The sequence below is a fragment of the Neovison vison genome, chromosome 7 (assembly GCF_020171115.1).
Source record: "Neovison vison isolate M4711 chromosome 7, ASM_NN_V1, whole genome shotgun sequence".
NCBI classification, from domain to species: Eukaryota; Metazoa; Chordata; class Mammalia; order Carnivora; family Mustelidae; genus Neogale; species Neogale vison.
Window position 1 is genome coordinate 164340033 of NC_058097.1, and position 25836 is coordinate 164365868.

At 47.7% G+C, this 25836-nt stretch overlaps 1 protein-coding gene across 7 annotated transcripts in view; it reads right to left on the minus strand.

The window, feature by feature from the left end:
- PLEKHA7 (pleckstrin homology domain containing A7) overlaps positions 1 to 25836 on the minus strand; it is a 214089-nt gene that overhangs the window by 33987 nt on the left and 154266 nt on the right. For all 7 annotated transcript variants that reach the window (XM_044258894.1, XM_044258899.1, XM_044258895.1 and 4 more), the window contains 4 exons: positions 14117 to 14587; positions 5320 to 5842; positions 4739 to 4825; positions 1977 to 2030 (listed from right to left, as the gene is read on the minus strand). In XM_044258894.1, coding sequence (XP_044114829.1) covers positions 1977 to 2030; positions 4739 to 4825; positions 5320 to 5842; positions 14117 to 14587 — 1135 coding nt within the window. The remainder of the gene's footprint in view (positions 1 to 1976; positions 2031 to 4738; positions 4826 to 5319; positions 5843 to 14116; positions 14588 to 25836) is intronic.

Here is a 25836-nt window from a genome sequence, read left to right on the forward strand (position 1 = left end):
TCTCTTTAAAGCTCTTTCAACTCAAATTCTATGATCTTGAAATAAAACAGACCTGAGCGGAATCTTCCCTCCAGGACCAGCTGTGAGTTTCCGCTGTCCCATATAAACAGGAACCAGAAGACAGAGATTTCCTATTAGTCTAGTCCGGACTCTCTAAGCTCTCTCTTGCACCATGCACCAAGCACTCTGGGGACTGTTTCAAGGTACACCCATGCTGCTGGGGAGCCAAATCTCTCTTACCAGCCTAAGTACATCGTGAATGCTCCATAAGCACTTCTAGTTGACTGCATGGCCCTGGGGCTGAGGTGAGAAGAACCAAGGGGTGGCATGGTGACTGGCTATTGAGGAGGCCAGTGAATGGAAATGAGGTGGTAACACAGGGCAGGTGAAGGTGGATGGACCTCTCTCTGGGACAGGTAGGGGTGGTGGGCATGCTGGGAGGACCCTGCCCAGAATCAGGGCACAGCAGGGTGGGCTGGGCTGCACATTCTGCATCCTGAGGCATGACTACCAAACCTACAATATTCACTCGTGCTCTGTGTGATCCGACCACCACATAAGCTAGAAAATGTCCTCGTTTTGAGAGAACCCTCCTTATTTTGCTCATGTCAGAAAGCCAAGTCTGACTTCTGTTCACTACACACCCCTCCTTCCTAAAGAACGTGTATAGTCTGCCTCCTCCAGCCCTGGCCACACCACTCTCTCCCTATCTTTCCTTGACTCCCACTGTTCCCTTCCCTTTAATTTCAATCAACTCAAACCCTCTGGCTCTTCAAGGCTCTAAACACGTGCTACCTCCTTCAGAACTCTTCCCAGCATCACAGCCCACGGTGACCTTCACTATTTCAATTCCAAGCACTAGGCCAGACAGATCTTTGTAAACTTGTTATAAACAAGTCTGTGTTATTTTGGGAGATTTTCTTTTTCTAACCCAGACTATTTGGGAGTTTCTCAGAGACTCAGAGAGTCTCATTTTTCCTCTTACATGTCCCTTAGGCTTCTCTAGAGCTAGTTATACAGCAAGTGCTCATCAGATCTAGAAGCTAACTAATTGATACCTAATCAAAGGCTCTGATCTTGTCTCAGTGTGAGGAGGCCCCCTGCATCTGCTACCGCAGTGCCTATTGTTTGTCATCTTGCTTCTACAAGGCTGGATGACAATCCCCATGTTAAAGACACCTCAAGCCAGGTACCCAGGGGATCTGGGGGAGGCATGCCCCGTGACAGTAGCCTGGGTGTCCTTCCACAGCTCGCCACTCTCTCACACCCACAGTTAATTAAAGGTCACATTCCTTCAGTCAATTTCATGGTTTAGGCATCAGAAGTGCTTTTCACAGTAGGAGCTTTCAGAGAGCCGGGGTAAGGAAACAATAGCAGCCCTCTTTCACGTAGAATGCCTCTCACACTTCTCCGCCAGCTTTCTCTCAGTCTCTGTGCTCTGAAGGCTGATCTCGAGCCCGAAGCTTTCTCACCTACATCGAGGTGCCCAGTGCTCTTCTCCTGAATGCAGACAGGAGACTAACCATACCGGGGGCTCCCACCTGGGACACCATGGTGGGTCTCAGAGCTGCAGAACTCCGTGTGGAACCTGTTCCCGCAGCAACAAAACCAAAAAAAGCGACCAAGATATTCGTGGCTGAAAACGCACGTCAGTGGCACCCTATGAGCCAAACCTCTGAGGAAGGAACTAGTTACTGTTTAGAAGCCTTTGGGTCCTGACTGAGGATGGAAGAGATCAAGATCTAGTACCCTCATTTCATAAAACTGAACTCTTATAGCAGAACTCACAAGGAACTGAACCCAGTATTCAAGGCAGTAAGAAATAAAACACTTCCAATTTAGAGAGGAGATGTCTTCATTTGGGATCCAGATTTGGTAAGAACTGCACAGCCTTTGACTTTGGGCTTGGCTCCATGAAGCTGACACGCTCAGAAAGGTGCATGTCCAAGGGAGGCAAGATGCTTGACATCCCTCACCTTTAGGTCCAAGTACTCCAGGTCCTTCTTCAGCTGGAGGTAGGTATCATCAGCCTTCAAATGAAGCAAAGAGAGAAAAAAGACAGTTACGAACACCAAGAGTTTCCAAAACTTGGGGCTTCGTGTGTGAATCCTTGACACTGCACAGCTTCAGGGTCAAGGAACTATATAGCGGGCTAACACCTGCAGCCACAGAGGAAGCACAAATGTCTCAGTGTAGCCAGAGCCTTCTTTGAGCATGAAGGATCTTGCAGGTCACTGTGGGGAGAAGCCAGTGAGTCCTGCAGTAGGCGGGTGGTGGGTGTGGGGGGTGCAGTTTGATGGGGAGACAGCACACATACCACCACAGGGCTAGGGCAGCAGTGCAGCTGAGGCCAGTGGTGAGCTCCTGAGACAGAACTAGAGAGATCTAGCTGGAAGAGGACAGGCAACCTCTGACCTAGGGACCCAACAATCACCAATGCTCCAATCCTTGTCATCAAACCTTTTCACTGACCCACTTAATATGCGTGAGGCAAAATGACCCTCTGATTGGCTAACGTCTCAAAGGGGAAGGGAGATGACCTGGGGACCCAGATGGGTCCTGACATGACCTTGGGTTCTAGGATGATAAGCCCCAGCAGCTACTGGAAGTCTCACCTCCCTTTGCTCAGCATGGGACCATGTCAGGAGCGAGCTGAGGAAGTTTCAGTGTCAGACCTATCTGCCCACACTGTCTCTGACAATCCGTTGAGTTCTTCAGTGTAATCACCAGGAACAGTGAAAATAAGCAAAAGACTCTTTCATTTTCTAGGACCTGTGTTTCCCATTAATAGCCCACAGAAGCTGTTAGGCAGAGGGGCTGTAAATGCTTAAGAAAAATGGCCCAGGAGCCACTTGCTCAGCCAGCTAAGAGGGATCCCAGCAAACTGAGGCAAACCAGAGCTATAGGAGAAGGCCATTTACACCTCTGATGTCAAACAAGTAAACAATGTGAGATGTTCAGGCTGTGCTTTTAAGCATGAGAAGACCTGAAGGACCATTGACAGGGAAACTGGTGACTTCTGAGATGGTATTTCCATCTCTAAACTGTCCCCTCACCCATTCCTACTCCCCCAATCAGCCCAGTCCCTATACACCTTCAACAGCAGCAAGGAGGACTAAGCACAGGAATATTGTTAAAAATCCCTCAAATTCACAACTTAGGGGTTTTGCTTGTGTTCTCTCACATTCATTTTTCCAAGTACATTTCCTGGGTCCCTCTAAACAGGACAGTTAAAGAAGGTGACAATCCTGTCACCCTCCTCTTCTGTCCCCTGCCTACTTTCATGCAGTCCAGAGGGACCAATCTTGTATGGACATTGTTAAGCTGCTCAAGATGCCTGGGAGAGCAATTCCTTGGCCACTCCTTAAGGAACTTGCCTGCAAACCTCCATGTCCCAGTAGGTTTAGAACACTATGGCAGATAGGACCTGATTTGGGCTCCAGCCTGCATGCCACTGGCTGAGGGGTCCCGGGCAAGTCACTTCCCCTTCTGGATCCGGTGCCTTGCGTGTGGCAGTAACCCCTGTCCTCCCTCACCTCTCCAGGGTACAGTGAAGTTCTCCAGGATAAGGGACATGAGGATGCTTTGTCCAGATCAGAGAGGACACCTGCCTTTTCCCTCTGGGTTGACACCAGTGAAACACACCTTCCTGCACCCCAAGGAGTAGCCACAGTGGCAACAAGGATGACAGCCAGCACAGCCCTTCAGACATGACCACACATCAGCCTGGCAGTCACTACTCACAGCCGGAGAAGCCACCGTCGAGGTCCTTCACGGCACATGCAGGCCCCTGCCCAGCACCAGAGGCGTGGGCTCCCCCCCACCCCCCCAACTGCCCCACAACCCCCTACCCCACCCCGGCCCCTGCACAGTGTCTGGCAATAGCGACCAGAAGCAGACAGGCAGGGAATGAGGGGACGAGCCAGACAGCAAATACAGACGAGAGCGTGGGCACGAGAAAACACGGGCCAGCACATCACTCTGTTGCCCCACAGCAGGGAGGCCCCGGCCCTGAGAGAGCCCAGCAGCGCTGACCTGGCAGGCGGGCCATGTCAGCTGGTGCTGCAGTAACTGGCCGACGGCGAGATTGCGCACGCTGGCCAGCCGCGCCTGGTGCCGCCGTAAGCGGGTGAGAAGCCGCGAGAGCTCCTCCAGCTGCAGGTGTGTAGACACATCACGAGGAAATTAGCCACCGCAGGAGCACGACGCTATAATTACTCTTCACCCCGGGGCCGGGACAGCACTGACGTGACACCATTAAGTAATTATTGCATTAATTCTGTCATCAGGACAAATAAAGGCGCTGGCAGAAAAGGGGCTGCAGGAAGCAGGTTTTATCTTTTTTTTAGGAAACAGTAAGGAACAGTGCAACCTCACCCCGACGGGAGCTTTAAAGGCAAAGTTAACTAACCAAAGCAAAGACCTGGACGAGAGGAGAGGAGCTAACGGCAGAGACGCTGGGAAAACACTGCAGGCAAAATGCTGCCTGAAAGAGAAGAAAAGCGCACATTCTCCTTCATTCCCCTAAGTTCTTCCTCCGATCTTGGAGGAGCCCAAGTCAGCTGGATGACATGGAGCAAGTCACTGGACTTCTCTGAGCCTCAGCCTCCTCATCTCTAACGTGGGGGCTGAAGGCTGCCCTGCACACTGCCGGTGATGGGCTCGGGGTAGGGAGCTGAGCCGGCACCCTGCAGGCAGTAGCACATTCACGGGGCAGGGGAGATGAGGGGCGGCTTACCGATTTTCCATGGAGACTGGGAGCGCTGACCGTGTGGGTCACGTAGCCCATGGAGGGCATGGAGCGGCGGTCCACATGAGAAGAGTTCTACAAGTGGGGGACACAGGAGATCAGCCTGTGGACCGAACCTCTGCCCCCTCCGCCCCTCTCTGCCGAGATAGCCTGGCCCACGGCACTCTCCCTCTTCATCTGTGAAATAGGGTGTCCATGTATTTCTTACTGGGTTATAACAACAGTAAACTGGGGAAGCCCCCTGGAGAAGTAAAGTGGGAGTCAGGTTATTATAAATTACTGAACCAGCTGAACACAGACATCTTTTCCCGCAGACTTCCAGTTGGATGATCCTCCATCTCTTAATGCCTCAGGGTTCTCATCTGTGCAATGGGCATCATAGCACCTACCTCATTGGGTTGTGGAAAGCATTAAAGGAAAGCCTTTAGTATTGCACCTGGCACCTAAAAGTCCCACAGAGGTGTCACCTCTCCTTATTTGAAATTGCTCAAATTAGTGTTCAAACCCTGGGAGGATCCTGGTGCCCTAATGCTGAACCCCACTGCCTTGCCAGCCCTCCGGAGACTCACCTTGGTGGCGTGGCCCCGTGCCTTCCTGGGAGAGCCCCCCAGGGAGATGTCCACGCTCCTCCGCTGGTCCGGGGGCTTCACGGTGACCCTCTCCGCTGGCGTGTGTGGCCGCCGGGGTGGGAAAACCCTCGGAGGGCCCGGAGGAGGGATGTCGGAGGGAGATGGAGGCACAGAGATGGAGCGAGGCACCTCCAGCATGCTTCTGCTCCGGCCCTGGTCGGTGAAGTCTGGGGAGCCGGCGCAGATGGGCGCCGTGGGGCTGCCATGCCGGAACTGCTGCCGTTGCTGCCACTCGTAGAGCTGCCACACCGTGCCGTCCCGGTGCGCCCGGCGCTCCTCGCTCGACATCTTCAGGTGACTGGCTCGGTCCTGCGCATACTTATAGTCACTGGGCAGGTCGCGGGGAGGGGGCGAGGAGCCCCCTGAGGGATATCGGGAGCTCTTAGGCAGAGTCTGGTAATTTTCTGGGAAGGACAGTGACTGGCTGGGACCCTGGCGAGGAAGGGTCTGGTCCAGGGGCAGGCTGTGGAGAGAGGAGGAAGACGGGTAAGACGACCAGCACGGAATCGTGCCGAAACACGGCGAGGTAAATCCACAGTGCCAGGCACGAGGGAGCCCTGCGAGAACCCCCAAAGAACAATCGAAGCAGATGCCCAAGACCTCAGTCACTCCCTCCCTACACGGAGGACTCTAAAACGATTGTTGTCCAACCACCTGGGAGTATCAGCCTCCCCATCAGGCAGCCTAGCTACCCCATACCCAACGCTTCAAGGGCAAGGTGATGAAACCCGCCTCCTCTTCTCCCTCTCGCTATCAGTCAGCTCTTCCAAACGGGTGTGTCTATTCCTAGGAAATGCCCGCTAATTCCCGGGTCACTGAGACTTGCCCTCTGCTGGTATCCGCACACCAAGTTCTGGAGGCTCTTAATGGAAGTGGCCGGCACCAGCTCTCTTCTTTTTCTACTACTCTAGTCCAGATACTGATTTAATCATCTTCCCCCAGATCACTCAGAGACCTTCCTAACCAGTGTCCACACCGAACACAGTCAACTGCTTGGATCTAATCACTCCCTTGCTCCAAAAACGTCAACGACTCCCCACTGCTTATGAAATAAAATCGAAACTCTTCAGCCTGGAACTCACCACTCTCTAGCACCTGATCCCAACCCACCTGCAGTCCTGCTGTTTTCTCACTGCTGCTCCCACAGGACTGGGCTGGGGCAAGCCAGGCATCTAGGGCCCAACTGTTAAAGAGGCACATCCACTCAGGTGTACCCCTGCACTTGCTGGGATCTAGGAATGAGAGACTCACCCTAATCCCATCTAGCCTCCTACATACCTGGGCTACTTCTCAGAGTGGGAAAATGTGGAGAGAGCTTGACCTGGGTTTTGAATGCTAGCTCTCCCATCCATTGGCTAGATGACCCTTGGAGGGCTCTGAGCCTCAGCTTCCTCACCTGCAGGTAACATGAGGACAGAACTATCTCCCTTATAAGATTGTTCTGAAGAGTAAATGAGACAAGTAAGAAAATGCAGCCTCCATGCTTGATGCACAGAAGCTACTTCCCAACAGGTTCTCCCTTTTACCTCTCTTTACTCTCATAGTATTGTTCTTCCCTCCCCTACCTGTATGGGGTTTCCTTGCCCTAGTCACCCAAATCGCACTCATTTTCCATGACACTATCCTATGCTCCTTCCAGAGAGATCTTCTGCAGCCCTCAGGGCTCCCACTCTGCTCTGACCTAGTTATTATGTTGTAGGAAACTTGTCCAAGGTCTTTCTATTGATGCAACCTTTTTATCCTTGGAAGAAAGACGTCACTTTCCCAGCCTACCTGTAATCCTCAGAGGGCAGGAACTAGGTCTCGCATTCTGCGGTATTGTCCACAGTCTGACAAAGTCCTGATGCATAACCAGCTAGCCACTGCTCTAAGCCAGTGCATCCAAAGTATGGTCTTGGATGGGCAGCATCAGCACCACATGGGAACTCGTTAGAAATGCGGGTTAGGGGTGCCTGGGTGGCTCAGTGGGTTGAGCTTCTGCCTTTGGCTCAGGTCATGATCTCAAGGTCCTGGGATCCAGCCCCACATCAGGCTCTCTGTTCAGCAGGGAGCCTGCTTCCTCCCCTCTCTTTGCCTGCCTCTCTGGCTACTTGTGATCTCTCTATCTGTCAAATAAATAAAATCTTTAAAAAAAAAAAAAAAAGAAAGAAAGAAAGAAAGAAATGCAGGTTATCAGGCCCCACCCCAGATCTGCCAAATCAGAAACACTGGGGATAGATCCCGGCCTCCTGTGTTCTAACAAGCCCTCCAGGTGGCCAATTAAAAAGTGCTATTCTAACTGTTCTTAAATTCATCTCATTTAATCACTTTCTCACTATGACCTCAGTAAATGTCTTTTATGTCCTCACTCTCCCTCCTATAACATGAGGATACGAAGAACCTAACAGATTGTTGTGCGGATTAGAAATAGCTGTCATTCAAAAATGGTAGATTTCTTCTCTTTTTATTGTTATCTTTGCAATTATGGGAGGTAATTTTAAGATCTCTTCAGCCAGACTTGTCTAGGGCGTCTGGCTAGCGTGTCTGTTTGCCACTAGGTGGCAGGGTTTACTACTGCTTTCCCAAAGTCAGAGGGGACTGTGTATCTGAGTAAGGGGCAGTGGCTGAATCCTCAAACAGCAGTGGTAGCAGTGGTAGCAGTGGTAGCAGTGGCAGAAACCAGGCTGGGGGCCTCTCCCGGGGACTCCACGACTTCACCAACCATTGTTCACTCTGACCAATGCAAAATTCAGACTATGCAAAGTATGTCCTAGCTCTGCTCCCAAACCCCTTCAGTCTGGTTTTGCAGCCTGTTCTTGGTGCCTGCCAGCCGGCCAGTCAGAGTCCCCCACAGGGTGGTGCCCCAAAGCCCTCAGCCTCATCTTCTAGCCTGTGCCCTCTGCTTTTGCATTGTCTGTCATACCCCCGAGCCCTCACTGCTGGCCATTTGCAGGCAAACCCCCAAATCCCAGTGCAATGGTGAGCTCCAGAGGCCAAACCAAGAAAACTAACCAATGATAGAGTGAGGGACACAGGAAGAAGTTTTGCAAGAAGAGGGAAAGAGCCCCCCAAAATAGGCAGGAAGTACCCAGAGCAGCTCTGCCCCTGAGAGCAGACCCATGTGCTGGCCACCAAATCCATCCTTACCCAAAAAGAAAGCTCCAGGTCCCCTGCCTTCATACCCTGCTCTGTTCCAAGGGGCCTCCCTGTTCCAAAAGGCACCAAAGAGGATATTCTCATATAGCCACTACAAACTGGTCATATCAAAATGTAAAATCAATTTCTATAACCAGTTACGTATGCAGCAGATAGCCCTCACCCTACGGTCCACATTTAATTGTGCAGGTCTTTCACTTTCTATACTGTTCCTCACTGTAACAGCTGAGTCCCTGATTCCATCCCCACCCCTGCCTTTTTATTACAGGTATGTAAATTACTTGAAATACCAGAGGGAAAAAATGGAAGGCTAGAATTTCAAAACAATCTCTTAGAATGTAGAATTCTAAGGGTATGTCAGTCTGTCCTCGCAAAACATCATTCTAAAGGAGTTTAATGATGAAAAACACAACATATATCTCTAAGAACTAAAAGAACAGTTAGAAATAATTTCTTGCATGGTCTAGACCCACGAATATAAGATCATATTACAGTGTAAATAACCCTCCTTCCTATGTCAATGTGCCCCATCGAACGAGACTAGCACAGTCTTAATCATACAAAGCACAGCCATCCCTCTTCTGTATTTTCAAAAGTTGGAGGCTCTTTCATTAGGCAGCCAGATCTACTTACTACTTAATTATAAGAAAATACAAATGTACTATTAAGATAAATAAACAGCAATTCTGAGAATGCAAGATGCTGTCCTTTCCAGATATAAGTGAATGATCAGAGACCGTGCACTTCGCTTAGTCACAGACAGCTTTCTTCTCAAAAGGGTGTCTTCAAGTCCTCACTTTTTTCTTTCAGCCCACTGAGATCTGCTTCCATCACTAGACTGAAGTTCCTCTCGCTGTGAACTCAGTGACCCCCAAGGCCAATGAACTGTTTTCATCTACAGACCTCATGTCACCTTGCCCCTCAGACAAGAAAGGCTCAAACCTCCAGCTCAGATGCAAGGAAAGTCCAACGCTTTTCCCAGCCCTGTCATCTACTTTGCAACTGACTCATCATGCTTTAGCTCACCTGGGTGCCCTGGAGCCCCAAGCACAGGCCCTTGGGTGTAGTAGAGTAACACAGGCTTGTGGGCTGCCAGAAGCAGTTAGGTAGAGACATTTCAACCAAGAGCTTACAACTGCATTATCAGTCACACAGCTTTTGAAAGTTCTTTCTGTGCCCCTGCCACAAACGGTTTCTCACTGGCCATGTGACCTTTTCTGATTTCTTCCTGTCCTCCTCTCCCCATACTGTGCTCCTAACCTAACTTGAAAATCCTAGTTCCACTCAGAAGAATGGGTCATGTCTGCCCATGTAAGCCCATTAAGGCGTTCAGTGGAACCCAAATCCCCAGTGACTGATCAAAAGACAGCAGAGATCTTAAGGCTCCAGATACTCTTTCAGTGGCTCCCAGCCTCCTTAGAAGGCACCAACCCAAGGAGAAGTCCTCATTCCCAGCACAAACCAGACTCCTTCTAAACGAAACTCCCTCCCTCACACTCTAGTTCCCTGGTCCCCGACCCCCACCCCTGCACCCATCTCCTGTTCACTGCCTTCACAGACACTGCTTTTGTCCACCCCTTGGGCTGGAGGGCTCAGCGTTCCACCTTTGGCCCTCTGCTATGGCTCACTCTGAGCTACGGATTCTCCAGCCTGGATGCACATCAGAATCCTATGGCGGGCCGGGAGGGGTAAAACTCCTGACCTCCAGGCTCTACCACGTCTACCTACTAACCAAGCCCAAGTCAAACTGTTCAACGTCAGCTATGGCCCTCCTCACCTTCCCAGCCTCGATGAAGCAATTTGCCAAGTTTTGTACCTACCCAGCCTCAACATCTGTGTATCCTACCCACCCTCCTCAAAAGTCTCATCATCTTCACTGCTTCGGTTTGGGTCTTCCCCACCTCCTACCCAAGCTAGGACTACCTTATTATACTCGATCATTGCTTCTTTCCAGGCCCTTCTCCATCTCGACCACCTTCTGTGTGGTCACTGGAGCAAGGAGTTAACCTGAAACAGTAGTTCTCGGTGCTGGACTCAGTGCTAGTTCTCAGGTGGACAAACTAGGACACTTTGGAGGGCAATTTTGTAATAACCCTCAAAATTAAAATGGCATATATCCTCTGACCTGTCGCTCCACTTCAAGGAATCTGTTCTCTAAGTACACGCGCACTCGTACGCAGAGACAATGAGGCTGGGATAGTCACTGTAGCATGGTTTGTAATAGCAAATGTTTGTAACCAACCTCACCGTCCATCAATAGTGAATGGTATAAATACCACTACAGATGCATACAATGGACTGCTCTGCTTATTTCAAATTAATGATGCACGTCTGTATGTGCTGACATGGAAAGACAGCCAGAGTACATTCAGATATTTGCATACAGACTTGCGTATATACTGATACATCAAGTGAAAAAAGCAAGCTGAAGGACAGGGTTAATTTTTCTTTAACAAGGTGGTTGGTCTTTAGGGAGTGAAAGTAGGTTTCCAAAATAAAGTAGAAGGATCCTTGTTTTTCAGGATTTATCTTTGGTATTTGGATTTATTTATTTATTTACCTTGTGAGTGGATTACTGATTATTTGGGGATACTGAGAAAAGGGAGATTTAGACATGTAGCTATGAATCTGGTGATGAAATTATAATCTGTACAAGGAAAACTAAGTAAACCACAAGCATGAAAATTATCAATATCAGAAAACAAAAAAATTGTTCAACAAAGTAAATTTAATTACAGTACATTATGGCCCAGCTGTGAATATTCATATTGTCATAATAATATAAAAACTGACTAGTGATCTGTACAAAAATGATGCTATATTATGAAGCCAGGATAAGGATAAGTGTATGTCTATTGGAAAGGCACAGCAAGGTACAAGAGACTTCAATCTTTATCTTCTAGAGTAAAATGTCTATTGATAACTAAAATTGAAAAATCAAGAAGGAGCAGTGTAAGAATCTTACTTGAAAATACAGAAATTAATTGGTAAAACTGCTGAAAGAATTGAAGGTGGCTGCCTCAAAGGGACAGAAATCAGGAGTAGGGACAGATGGGGGCCATACTACTTAAATCCTTAAATTACATGCACACATTAATAAAAAAAAAAAAAACTTTTAAGAGTAAGAGTAAGGAATCACTAAAAACTACCATTCGCATTATGGGTAGGGCACATCAGAATCACCTGGCAGATTTCTTCACAGTATACATGGACCTACTGTTTTGGAGCTGGCATGTAGTTAGGTCTGTCCAGGCCACAAAATCTCCCCAGGTGTCCCGATGCCTCTTTCCCGCCAATACCCTTCAGACCATCGATGACTTTCACAGGCCTCCAAGACTAAATCCAAACTCTTTAGAAAGAAATACAGGCTTATCTGAGCTAAACCCTTAGCTTTCCTATCTTCCCCTCGTTCTGATTTCTCCTGCTTTTACCTCCCCTTGCCTGCCCATATTGACTACAGTTCCTAGCACGTGTGACCTGTAAGAGAAAATAGCCATCTTATCATGGGTAGCTTCTCTCTGACCACACTGTCTCCTCTGCCAGATCCCCTTCTGCTGCTAACTCCCAAGTGCTGAGGTGCCATTAATGTGGTGACTGCTCCCAACCAGAACTCAAACCCCAACACCATGATCCATACCCAACTGTCTACCTGACATCTCCCTCTGGATAGCTAACAGGCTTCTCAAACTTACTGTCCAGGGTGCCTGGGTGGCTCAGCTGGTTAAGCAACTGCCTCCGGCTCAGGTCATGACCCCAGAGTCCCATGATCAAGTCCTACATCAGGCTCCGCTCCCAGCTCTGAGGGGAGTCTTCTCCCTCTGACCTTCTCCCCTGTAATGCTCTCTCTCACTCTCTCTCTCAAATAAATAAATAAAATCTTAAAAAAAAAAAAGAAAAAGAAAAAAAACAACCTACTGTCCAAAAAGGAACACTGACTTCCCCTGGTCTTCCTCCTAAGCCTTCCCTGTCTCAGCAACCACCTGGTTGTTCAAGTCAAAACTCTAGGGATCATCCTTGTTCCTCCCTTTCTCTCATCTTGAGCATCCAACTCATTAACAAACTTTGCTGTTTCAACCTCCAAAATGGATCTCCAATCTTTCTCCTTCCACTGTTACCATCCTGGACTACTGCAACAGCATCTTCCCTGGGCTCTTCTTCCTGAATTATTAATCAGATTACATTACTTACCTGCTTAAAACTTTCCAGTGGCTTCTCCTATTGTTTTTTCAAATAAAATCCAAATTGTTTTACCTTGGAGTAGGAGACCTACATGAAATAATGCCTGCTAGCTTTCCAACCTCATTCAGCAGTGAGGGCACTTAGAGTCACCTTCCAGGGGTGGGTCTACCTACCCCAGCACCAAGAATAGAAGCTTCTCTCCCCTGTGTCTCTGGGAGGTAGCTTTCTGTTTTTAAGAAGACACGAAATTTGAACTGACATTGACACCCGGTCAGTCCTAGGGTGGGAATGGGAAGGTATCTTAGCTATGCCACCAAAAGCCTTCCTTTTCCTAGTCTGTCCCACAACAATGTCTACCAATTCACCGGGGGATTTCCACGGTAATTTCTATACTAATCATCTAAACTCACAACTGTCCACCTAGACCAGATTCAAGAGGTTACACAGCCTGCATACACACAGCACACCCACACACCTGGAAAGAGGCTAAGACTATTCCCTTAGGAGCACTTGTGCCTCCACAGCCCACAGGGGGAATGTCTGGGCTCCACCAACAGAGACAATGTAGTATGGGTTTTAGAACACGTTTATCAGGTGGGTAAGTCTGTGGCAGACTTAGTCTGAGCTCTGGCACATCCACCGTAGCCCCTCTAGTGCCCGGGGAGCTTTCTGAAAGCACCAGGGCTTCGCTATCTCTTCTCCAGTCAGTGGCCGGTTTTAGAAGCCCAGGGATGATGAAACAATTTACTGTCTTCATAAGGAGGACAAAACACAGCGGCTTCTGGAGAAAATGGGGATGCCAGTGACCCTGAATTCTTCACGCTCAGAAAAGTTTCCTTTTTAATCTAAAACTGTAATAAAATACAAACAGTGCTTTGCAAATAGCAAAAACTGCATGCCCCTACATAATTAAAAAACCACTTCTTGAAGGAATAGGTATGATAAAGCCTACTGTCAACAGTGCCTAAGCACTTCTCTGTGCGCCTGGAATTGAAAATGGATCCGTATTTACTTTATTCTCTGCAAATATTTCCCGGATGCAGAGAAGGAGTGCAGTAAGAGGAGATCAGCTACTATCGACATACTGACTGTCACAAGGCACTTGCTGGGGAACCAAGAAGCCGCCTGATGCAATCTCAGACAGGCTTGGGAGGTTCACAGACCCGGGTTTGCACTCTGGCTTTGCCTCTTACTGCCTGGCCTGGGCAGGTTCCTTCACTTCTCCAAGCCCCCGTTTCTTTGTCTATAACTTGGGGATATCACCCTCCCCTTGCAGGGTTGCTACAGGAATTTACGGAGCTAGGAGCTAGCGGAGGTGGAGAGTTTAAGGCTAGCATTTCTGCAGTGAGTGCTGGGAAATGATAGCTCCTATTGTTATGTTATTATGCTCACAAGTAGCAGCCATCCTGAGTCCATTACTGACCTCCTGCCGTCCCCCTTCTGGGCTTTTGCCCAGTGCTCCACCTGGGCCAGGCTGCTCTTCCTCTGGCTGTGCTTTTCAGTGTTGTTCCTGGGAGGAAAGGCCCGTTGATACCCGCCGGTCCCATTCTGCTCTCCTGGGCCATACATGCCGGGCAGCACCCCGTTCTTCTCTGCCCGCTGGGGCTGTGCTTGCTGGCCTCTCAGACCACCAGGTAAGTCCACGAACAAGGCATCCTCCTCAGCCGGCGAGTACGGGGACCTGGCCTTGCTCCTGTCCCGCTTGCCCTCCAGTGGGTCCCTCTGGGAACGGTACCGTTCTTCCTCTTGCTCCCGCCTCTCAAAGCCAAAGGAATCCTCATGACTTCGATGAGGACAATCCCTCGCATGTCCAGGTCCCACGCGGCCACACTCTCGACAGGACTCTGTGTGGTTGGCTTGGGGGACCGCCTGCCGCTCTACCTTCTCCACGTCCCTGCAACGACAGAGGCACATTTAGCCCATTCCAGACAGCCGCACAGGCAGCCAAGACTCCCTGAAGAACACACTCTATACGTGAATTTCCTCCAGGCCTTTGCATGGGCTGTTCCATCCACCTGGAATGCCTTTCACACCTAGTCCCTCATTCTTCCTGCCTAACTTCTACTCCTTCTTGCCTAACTGCTATTCCTTCTATTCTACCTGGCCTATGTGTTCGTTAACTTCCCCAGGAAGCCACTCCAGTCACATATTCCCAGTCTAGATGGGGAACTTAGCGGACTCCACTCTCACATTACTCACACTGGACCATAATTGAGTTTATTCATCTAATGCCCAGGTAGACCGGGAGTTCCCTGAGGCCAGAGCCCCATCTGGCCAATTATGATACGCCCAGAACTTCTGTGCAATGACTGGTAAAGCGTAAGTACTTTATAAATAGTCTTTAACAAGTAAATGATATATGGGACAATCTCAGGCTTTCCTTTTTGCTCCTTGTTCAGCTTTCTGTTTGAGGCAGTCCAGCTTGGATAAAAGGCTCCTGAGCCCAGGATCTCTCCCACTGGCATCTAGCATAGCCCAGAGGACAATTAGAGCACAATTAACATTCTCCCAATATGCCGAGCAGAGAACAGGCTCAGCAACCTCTTTATATGACTTCTTACCAGAGCTCAAACAGGAACCCATGAGAACACAACAATCTTCTGAAGTATCACTAGTCGGATTTTAGAAATAAGGAAACTGAGGCACAGAGAAGATAAACAATTTTCCCAAGACTATAGTGTTGCAGACCCCATGTAGTTCCCACTGCCTCTCCATGTGTGCCCATGGTCTACGTACACGCAGACCTAGAAACTGCAAAGGAGAATGGAGTGGGGGTCATCAGTCAGGATGTGAACGGAGGCTGGAGGAAGAACTTCGGGGGCATCGAGTAGGGCTCCTTTTTCGTGGCCTGTCTCCTACTGTAAAACCTTTCTACCCTACCCACCGTCCTTGGGGCAGGATCCTCGTTATGTCTACATCCGCATTACTTGATAACAGGGACGGAGCATCAGCTCCGTAGGCTTTGCAGAATTTAGACTGGGGAAGAAGGAGAATGCGCTCCAGCCTAACCCAGAAAATTACCAAGGATCCTTGGCTGGGGCAGCCAGTTTCCTTGATAAAAAGGTCCTGGCCTTGATCTCCATTACTCCTCAGATGGCCAAGCACTCCATTTCAACATGAAAGCATACAGTGGAAATGCTGCTGCATTGACATCTTTGTGGCCACAAACCAGGCATTCTTACAGCAACCTAGGAACCTCAGCTACCAATAATCAGCACAGACTCAGGGCTGAATCAATCCATTCTGGGAGACAGTTAAAATATCAATGTAAAGTAACAATATAACACCTAAGGAAAGCAATCACACATCTCACTGTCCACGTACTCTCCTAACCATCCATGAAAATACAAAGCTCTGTTTAAAAAAAAAATCAATTTCAGCATTTCAATTTTCATTTGGGGATCACCTCCCCCATTCCCAGTCCATATGGTTTGGGTGCTGCTGACTCTACTAGTCCCTGTCCAGCTGAGGCCCAGTCTCAGTGACTAGTTCGGCTAGTTGGGCTGAGGCATCACATCACCTATCCCAAGCCAGGCAGAATTAGTTCTGGGGCTTTGGTTGGAGCGGGTCTTGAGCTGCTATAACTATATGGGAATCAGCTATTAGAGAATGAAACCAACAGCAAGGAAAGCAGATAGAAAGAAACAGAATCCTAGAAACTCTGAGATTTAGCCATACCTAAACCAGATATATCCTTGGACTTTTTGGTTGTGAACCAATAAATTCTCTTTCTCACTTAAGTTAGTCTGAGTTTGGTCTCGGTTACTCTTAGCGGATGGAGTCCTGTTATATCATTTTATAATGACATATTCAGATTGTGATCTCTGAGGGCCCTTCCATTCTATAAGCTCCAGCAGTGGGAATATCTGGGAAATATTCAGGGGCTATACTTTAAGAAAAAGCAATTCTTACTGTATGTTCATTAAGGGACAACTCTTTTCCAGTGTACATTATAGTTTTAACTTTGTTGTCCTTTCTTCCTTTAATCCTCCATAACTGCATCAGTGTAACCCCAACCAGTAGCCTTCAGGTTACCCAAGTTGGCCTTTATCTTCTTTACGGTTTCTCACACTTGGTGTGGGGAACCCCCCAAGTGATCTGTGCTAATGCTGTTGCCTCAAGGACTAGAGCTCTGGCTGCCCTCAGGGTCACACACCAGCCAAGTCACTGAAGCTTGATAACCTGGTTACTCCAATTGCGAGACCTAAGTAACTATCCCTCTTTGTTATTTCCACCCCAACGATAAACAGCACTTGGTCACAAAAACCAGGCTGTGAAACAACCATGCCACCTGCATAAATGACATTAGAACTTAAAGGAAAAAGGGGTTTCCTCAACTCCAGAAATCAAGGAGTGTGGTTATGATGCCTCAGCCCAACCAACCGTAATACGGATTTTCCTTTCTTTACCAATCAATCTCCAAGGATTTACTGAGCAACTATCTAGCCCCACTGGGGCAGGTACTTGGAGGTATAAGAAGGTAGCAGAGAAAACGGTCCCTGCCATCAAAGCCAGACAACCCTAGAGTCTGATTTAATCATGGTAGACACATTTACTACTATTCTCATTAAGTGATCCCAAATTGGGGAGGTTTCCAGTCTTTTCTCACCGTGGAGCTAATTTATAATTATAAATCTTAGTCTTTACTCTTTGTGGACATACAATGTATACACGCTAACATGCGCTAGTACATCCTGGTGATAAAGTTGATAGAGGATGACCAATCCTTTTGTCAGGTTAACACCACCATTTACTGCAAAATAAGCCTTAAAGACAGTGGCTTAAAGCATGGTAGTCTGCTTGCCACCTGGCAGCCTTCTAGGCCCTCAAACCTGGGATTATGAACAGCTCTTGGTCTCTTGACTGCTGGGACTTCGTGCTCAAAAGATGCCTTTGTGCTCAAAATAACCTATGCTATGGCTGTAGGTAAGAAAGATGAAGGTAATGTCCTCTACTCTCCCATCTTAACTGACTTAAACAGTTAACTTACTAAGATATATGATTTAAGGAAAAATGTTTTCTGGTTTTTCCCCCATCTCCCTGCATTCCCTACAATTTTAACAGCCAGCTTCTCAAATCAGGAGATCTGTCACAAAAGAGATTTGCAATGCTCCATTTAGCACAATGGTGGGAAAGAATGAAACACCCCTCAGCTCTCAATGACTGTATCATTCAGATAAGTTGGCTATGCAGGGCACACATGTTTAGCTAAGGTGATACAACCCTTTCCCACGCAGGTCACTACTATTATTGTGAGCACTGGACTCAGTGACTCTTCAAAGTCACAAGGAATTCTTGGCATTCGGTGACTGCTGTTGGCCAAACATGTCGAACACAGTGCCGGTGAAACCCGGTTTCAAGGGTTGGTTCCACCCAATACAAGCTGGGTGACCTTGAGTAAGTCTCTGACTTCTCTGGTTTCATGTTTCTTACCTGCAAAATGGGGATAACAACCCCTGTTTCATTGGACTGTAGTGAGAACTAAAGGATACAGTGCACAGAAAGAGCACAGCACAGTGCCTGACACACAGCGCGCCCTCAAACACACATGCGCTGACTACCCAATACCTATTCTGTTCCTCTTCCTTAACCCCATACTTTCTAAGTGGCAATGTGTCCAGCAAAAAGTGACATTTCCCAACCTCCTCTGGAGCTGAGGGTGACCATGTGACTTAGATCTGGCCAAGAAGATGTTAAGATGTACACAGAAATTGCTGGGTGGGTCTTCCAGGAAAGTCTAAAAGAAGTCACGCTTAGCTGGCTTAGTTAACCCTCCCCTTCTTCTGCCTGGAATTTAGATTCCAAGGTGACAAAAGTACAGATAAAAGCCACCTGCTAAAACCTGGGTAGAAAGTGAGAAAGAGCCTGGATCCCTGCTGGCTTCATGGAGATACTGTACCAGCCTGGATTCGTGTTATGTGAGGAAAGGGAAACCCAGTTTGATGATGCTGTCCTAAGTTGGGTTGCTCTATTACGAGCAATCAGACACAATCCCTAACCTGTTACAAGGTTATTAGCAGAGACTGGGTCCCTCCATTTTTAGCACATTACGGCAATCTCTGTGTCTGCTTAGAACATATTCTTTTTTTTTTTTCAAAGATTTTATTTATTTATTTGATAGGCAAAGATTACAAGTAGTCAGAGAGGCAGGCAGAGAGAGAGGAGGAAGCAGACTCCCTGCTGATTAGAGAGCCCAGTGTGGGGCTCGATCCCAGGACCCTGAGATCACGACCTGAGCCAAAGGCAGAGGCTTTAACCCACTGAGCCACCCAGGCGCCTCGAACATATTCTTTAAAAAAAAAAAAAAAAGATTTTATTTATTTATTTGACAGAGAGAGACACAGTGAGAGACGGAACACAAGCAGGGGGAGTGGGAGAGGAAGAAGCAGGCTTCCCGCTGAACAGGGAACCCGATGCGGGGCTCCATCCCAGGACCTTGGAATCATGACCTGAGCCTAAGGCAGGCACTTAACCGACTGAGCCACCCAGTGCCCCTGCTTAGAACATATTCTTGTCTCTTCCTGCAAGTGAGAAAGGACTCACCTCAGACTGGGGATACTTCTCTCTTCTTCATTTTCTTCACAGGGAACTTAGAAGTTAACAGATCATACCAAGCACGGATTATTATTTTATTCGCATCTAAACCCTTTATCTCACCAGGAAATAAGATCTACTATTTCCTTCTATCTTAATACTAAGCACATGCACACACCATACACATTATATTCAAAGACTTGGGTAGGAAGATGAATGACAGCTTGTAGGGCCTTGGTTGGACTTTGGTCCAGTGGCACATACAACCCTACCATCAAAATCCCACTAGAGGATCCCTTCCTACTCTCCACACCTAAATGACCAAACTAGGAATTCAAGAACCAAGGGACAGGCCACTGATATTCTTAAGAGAGTTTAGTCTGAACCAGATTAGGTAGCAGAAGTCCTGCCCTGCTCAGCCTGTGTTGACAGAAGGTGGGTCCTAAGCATTGTCCCTAGTGTCAGGAGGACAGTGGGCTCAATAGTCAGAACTGACTCTAGGCATAGTCTGTAGACTTGTATAAAAAGCTGAAGAGAAAGGGGCCCAAAGTATCTTGGGAGCCTATGGCAGGTTTGGTCACTTAAATTAGTCCATAGCATTTAAGGAAGGAAATGGCTGGAGAGAAATAGAGACAGGAGGCTGTTTCTCCTCTCCCCCAGAGTTAAATAGGGCAGTCCCCCTGGGAGTGGAGCAGATATCTGGCTCCCTTTCATAGGCTATTCTAAATTAACAATAGAGGGCTTTACCGCTCTGACAACACGCTCCCCAGTTCTCCAGGCTGTCCTCTCCACAAGAAGAGCAGGGTAAAAGATTAAATGGAACACCAGACTGCCAAGCTGACGTGCCTCTTGCCTCAGAGAAGTAGCTACTGGCAAAGTCCCTTGTGAAATTTTAAGGATGGACACATCAGATAAAGGAGATCTGGTCACTCCAGGTCTCCTCGCTCTAGCCAACTTCACTCACCTCCCGTCTCCCTATAGCAGTCACAGTGGCAGGTCATTCATTTTTTGGTGGCCAATGACTAGTTGTTATTACCATATGTTGGGTTCTAATATGTGCCAGGAACTTGACAGAGACCATCTCTAATCCCTACAACAATCCTGCAGGGTCAGTACTGTCAAGCCCAGAGCGGCTGAGGGTGTTCAGTAAGCACCAGATTACCTACTACAAATGGTCTCTACTAAAGAATGGGGACAGTGGCAGCAGCAGTCATCATGGAGCACTCAAGAAATACAAAACCCTGAGCTAATAAACAAGTTAAGCCTATTATCTCCTCTATCATTGTACAATCCTCCAAGGCTAGAGATATTATTCATCTTTCATTATAGGTAATAGAAGTGAAGCTCTAAGAGGTTAACTACCTTGCCTTGAGTCATGTAACCAGTGACATAAGCAGGACTCAAACCCCATCTGATCTGACTCCAAAGCCCTGCACCTGGTTGAAAACATCCCCTTAAATTACTTCTGCTCAGGGCCCAAGGGGCTTGTCCAACCTCAGCTGTTCCTGCTACCCTTTACTCAAAATGACCTGGTTTGGAACGCCTAATATTCAGTTCTCTGAAGACAGTGCAGATAGCCAGCACTGTATGGGCCATTTCTGAGGAGGATGAGTCCCCACATGTCAATCCCACAATAGCGGTCAGATCACTCTGAAACACCCCAAGTCCTACCTAACAGGTAGAGGTTTTACAGCTCTTTTGTTCATACATCCATCCACCCACCTGCCCAGCCAGCCAAACAGCCACGCATCCATCCATTAACTGATCACTTACTATGTGCCATTGCTCCATTTTCAAGGAGTTTATAGACGACTAGGGTTGACAATGAGAAAGCAGGCCAACAGAACTTGAGCATGAAAGTCCTGTGCAAAATGAAGGATAAGCTGGGGCATCTAATACTCTGAAGGGTCAGGGAAGGAGGAAATAACACCTAGGCTAAGGCCCGAAAGATGCACTGACATTTTCCTAATAAGGCTGAGGGCTGGGGGAGCAGAGAAGCAAGGCCCAGATGGATCCTGGGGCCTTATGAGATGGAGCACAGACCTCCACCTCTCACCCAGTTCCCATCACAGCCTATTCTCCCCCTTGCTCTCCGAGACGCAGCCACCCTCCCTAGCTTTCTGTTTCTTGAATAAACCAAGCTCATTCTTGCCTCAGGGTGTTTGAAAGTGCCATTCCTTCTACTTAAAGCCCTCTGCCTCAGCCTCATTTATCAGCTGGAACTCTCCTCCTATCTTCCCTGACCATCCAAACAACAGTGGCTACTCCCTGCCCCCTTGTCCCTCTCATCCCATCACCATATTTTACTGCCTTCATGCATGGATCATGACAGAAAATCCTCTTGTTGTTTACATGTTTATGATCTGTCTCCACCATCCCTTCCCAAGAATGCATGGGACTTCACCTCTTTGTTTGAACACAGTTGTATTTCTCAGCATCTTTAACAGCGTCTGATGCACAATATGCTGTCAATAAAATCCTTGTAGAATAAAAGACTAAAGAGATGAACACATGCACAAATGCACCTAATTCAAGTTCAGTACGGCTGGGGCACAGAGAATGGGGAATAGCAAGACATGAGCCAAAGGTGTCATTGGGACCAGACCCATGCAGTGCTCAAAATCCCTGAGGAAACTGACTTTTACTCCAAAAGTGATTAGACTCTAAGTTCCTCTGGTCCAGGAGGACTACAAGACAGGACTACAGTTACACAGAGACCAGAGAGGTTTGGAAACAGTAAAGAGGTAAGTTGTCTTCGAAGAGGCCCTCCTGTCCGAGCTGCTTGTCAGTTTTGTGAGCTGTAAAGGCAAGCTGACCTCCTTGCTGACTGCTTTAACTTGCTGGAGAGGAAAAAACATCTTCAGACACGAGACAAAAAAACAGTCCAATGCAGGGGAGGTGGGGGGAGAGATTTCAAGACAGTCCAAAGTCCGGCAAGTGGAAGAACATGGAAATGGGGGAAAGAAATTATGAACAGAAAGAGCTAACAAGCAGGCTCTGGCAGCACTGCACAGTAGCCCTTCTGGTGTGTGGGACGGGATCTTAAGAATACGTGGTTGAGGGGCACCTGGGTGATTCAGTCGTTAAGCATCTGCCTTTGGCTCAGGTCATGATCCCAGGGTCCTGGGGTTGAGCCCCGCATCAGGCTCCCTGCTCAGAAGGAAGCCTGCTTCTCCCGTTCCCACTCCCTCTGCTTGTGTTCCCTCTCTCGCTGTCTCTCTGTCAAATAAATAAAATAAAATCTTAAAAAAAGAATACATAAATGAATTTCTATCAAGAGACTCTGAAGCGCGTGTAGGAAGCAAAGGGATAAAGTCAGGAGTTGCAGCAGGGGTGCTCAGCTCTGCTCCTGGGTCAGGGGAACAAGGTGGGAAGAGGCTGGAGCAGGAAGGAGGGGAGGGGCAGGTGGAGGGATGATGGCTAGAGCTTGGGCAGAAGAGAACCACAACTCACACTGCTGTGGGATTACTACATCCCGATAAGGGAGAGAGTGCAATTTGTTCCTAGAAGACTCCTCATCAATGTGATCCAGAGGATGAACAATGAGACTGGAAGGGTGTAAAAAAAAAAAAAAGCCCATGACACTGTTAAACCAAACCCTATGGAGGGTAGCATATCTGCTATAAGGTATCTTAGGTATCTTATGAAGTAAGCACTTTATACATTCATTTTTTTAAAACACTCTGTTTATTTGAAAGAGCATGTGTGCATGAGAGAGAGAAAGCATGAGCAGAGGCAGAGGGAGGAGACTCCCCGCTGAGCAGGGAGCCTGATGTGGGGCTCCATCCCAAGACCTGAGCCAAAGGAAGATGCTTAACAGACTGAGCCACCCAGGCGCCCCTACATTCATTTATTTGACTTGACACTTAACACTTGTAATAGCCCTGTGGACTAAGGAAAACTCAGCTTTAATAAGCATACTTAATCTGTACAAGTGACTCAGCTAGAAAGTAGTAAAGCTGGGATTCGAACCCACAGTTATCTGACCTTAGACACTAAACTCTGGGAAGAAAACGAAAGATAAAAGAAACCGATACAGGAGAAAGTGAGGGGTGAATCAGCCGGCCTGGATGTTCATTGTCTGTGCCTCCTTTATCCCATCCCAGAGAGTCATTTCCCCTTCCTCTGCCCACAGTCCCGGCACTGATTTGGGCATTCACCCCACCTCACCCTCAGTACCTGGGGTCTGGCTCTCAGAAGTGAAGCACGTATCCAGGCTTGTGCCAGTCGGCATGGGCATTCCCTGGCCACGGAACATGGTGTAGGGTTAAAATGCGATCTAAGCCTGTCTAATCAGAACGGCTCTGAACAAGACTCTGGCTCTTTCCTGCTGGACTTTTACCCCTGGATGACAGGACTCCAGGGCTCCAGCAGCTACCTTGCCATCAGATCTAGGATCTTTCAGGGACCTCCACGTGCAGTTGAAGAATGAATCCAAACCAGAGGAGGCCAGAGCCTAAAGCCCGAGATAATGACTTCTAATATGGTCTGAGCCTTGAGCCTACCTGTTTCTAAAGCTAGACCTATCCTGAACTTTTCACTGAAGGTAACCAATGAATTGCTCCCTTTTTAAGATGAATTTAGGGGCACCTGGGTGGCTCAGTCAGTTAAGCGTCGACCTTTGGCTCAGGTCATGATCCTGGATTCCCAGGATCAAGCCCGGCCTCAGGTTCCCCGCTCAGTGGGGAGTCTGCTTCTCCCTCTCCCTTTGCCCTTCCCCCTGCTCATGCTTTCTCATTCACTAAGTGAATAAAATCTTGAGGAAAAAAAAAAAAGATAAATTTGTCTGCATTTTCTGCTACCTTAATCAGGAGTCCTACTATATATACCACATACATAAAGCATCTGTCCATATGAATAAGATCAGAAGATCTTGGTGAGAATCAAGTTGGGCAGAGACTGATACATGACCACTGGGGTCCCCCACTTAACACAGATGGAGGTTTTCCAGAGCAGATCACCAAACTGGAGGAGAAGGAAGATTTAGTACTGTCTGATGAATAATTCTAACTAACCAAATGTCTGAACATCTTATTCTGGGAACATAGAACATTTAATAAGTCTGGATTTGCTTAGCTAACTATTTCAACTCTCAGAAAGCTAAAGGAAAATGTTATTCTGTCTTTATTCAGACTCAGAAGGTAAAACAAGTTGGGTTTTTGGTTTGTTTGTTTGTTTTTAAGGAAGGAATCTTGGGCGAGCATGATTATGGGATTTTAAGAATTTAGTAAGGGCATAATAAGAACAAAAGTTAAAAGTTCAGAGAAAATCTAGGGACAATAGCCTGAGACCCTAAAAGGAAAGAAAGGCAGCCCAACAGATAAGGGATGGAGCCTGTCTGAAACAGAATCTGGGGATAATTAAGTACAACATCTTCAGTTAGGAAAAATTAAAAAAAAAAGAAAGAAAGAAAGAAAAAGAAAAAGCCAAATCTCAGCTAGCAAATTAATCCTGAATAGTTTGAGGCAGGCCTCATTTTTCAATCACAATACTCCTTCCTGTTAAGCCTGATTTCATTCTCATGGCTACCTTTGGCCCAGTGTCCTAGTCAGCCATGATGAATTGAGCAGAAATGGGACCCCAAGAAAGAACCCATTTGCCATTGCCGGTCTGAAGGAGCCAGTACAATAACGGAGGCAGCTCTCGGAGCTCACGTTAGAAAAGGGCATCCACAAGAAGAGGAAGGTGGGGCACGAAATCAAGCACAGATGCACATGCACAGTGGACGGGCCCACAGGAATGACGGCGAGAAGGGCAGAGTCTAGAAGGAGCCGAACTTCGCTTATTTAAAGCAAAGCAAAACAAAAACAAACTTTCTATTTTTCTAAGAATTAAAATGAAGGACGGGAGGGCTTTAAAAGAATATGAGACGTGGGTATCCTGCTTGGGGAAGATGATGCATATAAATAAAGCTGAATGCTTTAACTTCTGGATTTAGTTCCACATCTTCATCAAGAAGTATGATCTTCTCTGTAAAAAGGAAAACAACCTCAGTTATGAGAGACTGAAAGTCCAAGACCGGAAGGAAAATGGGAAAGGCCCCAGGCGTCAGCATCCCAGGGCCCTAAGGGAACACAGAAAAAGGCTCAAGAAACCTCTCAGGTGATTTCTGAAGAATCAAAGAGAATGGGAAAATGGCCAAAATATTAGAGACTGGCAAACAGCATCCTGATTTTCAAAAGAAGGGAAAATCAGATTCCATTCACCATAAGACTGGACAGCCTACCACCAACCTAGAGGCTGAGAAGCATCCCTAACTGGGCAGATTTCACAGCACACAGGAAAGAAAGCACCAGAAAAAGGCAAATGGCTCAGCAGAAAAATGGGCAGAGGACAGGTACAGGCAGTTCACTGAAGGGGAAACAGAAGCCCCCAATAAACAGAAAAGATTTCCATCATCATGCAGATACACACTGAAATAACCAGATACTATTTTTTTTAAGATTTAATTTATTTATTTAACAAGAGAAGAGAGAGAGAGAGAGGGAACACAAGCAGGGGGTGTGGGAGGGGGAGAAGCAGGCTTCCCACTGAGCAGGGAACCCGATGCGGGACTCGATCCCAGGACCCTGAGATCATGACCTGAGCCGAAGGCAGACGCTCAACCAC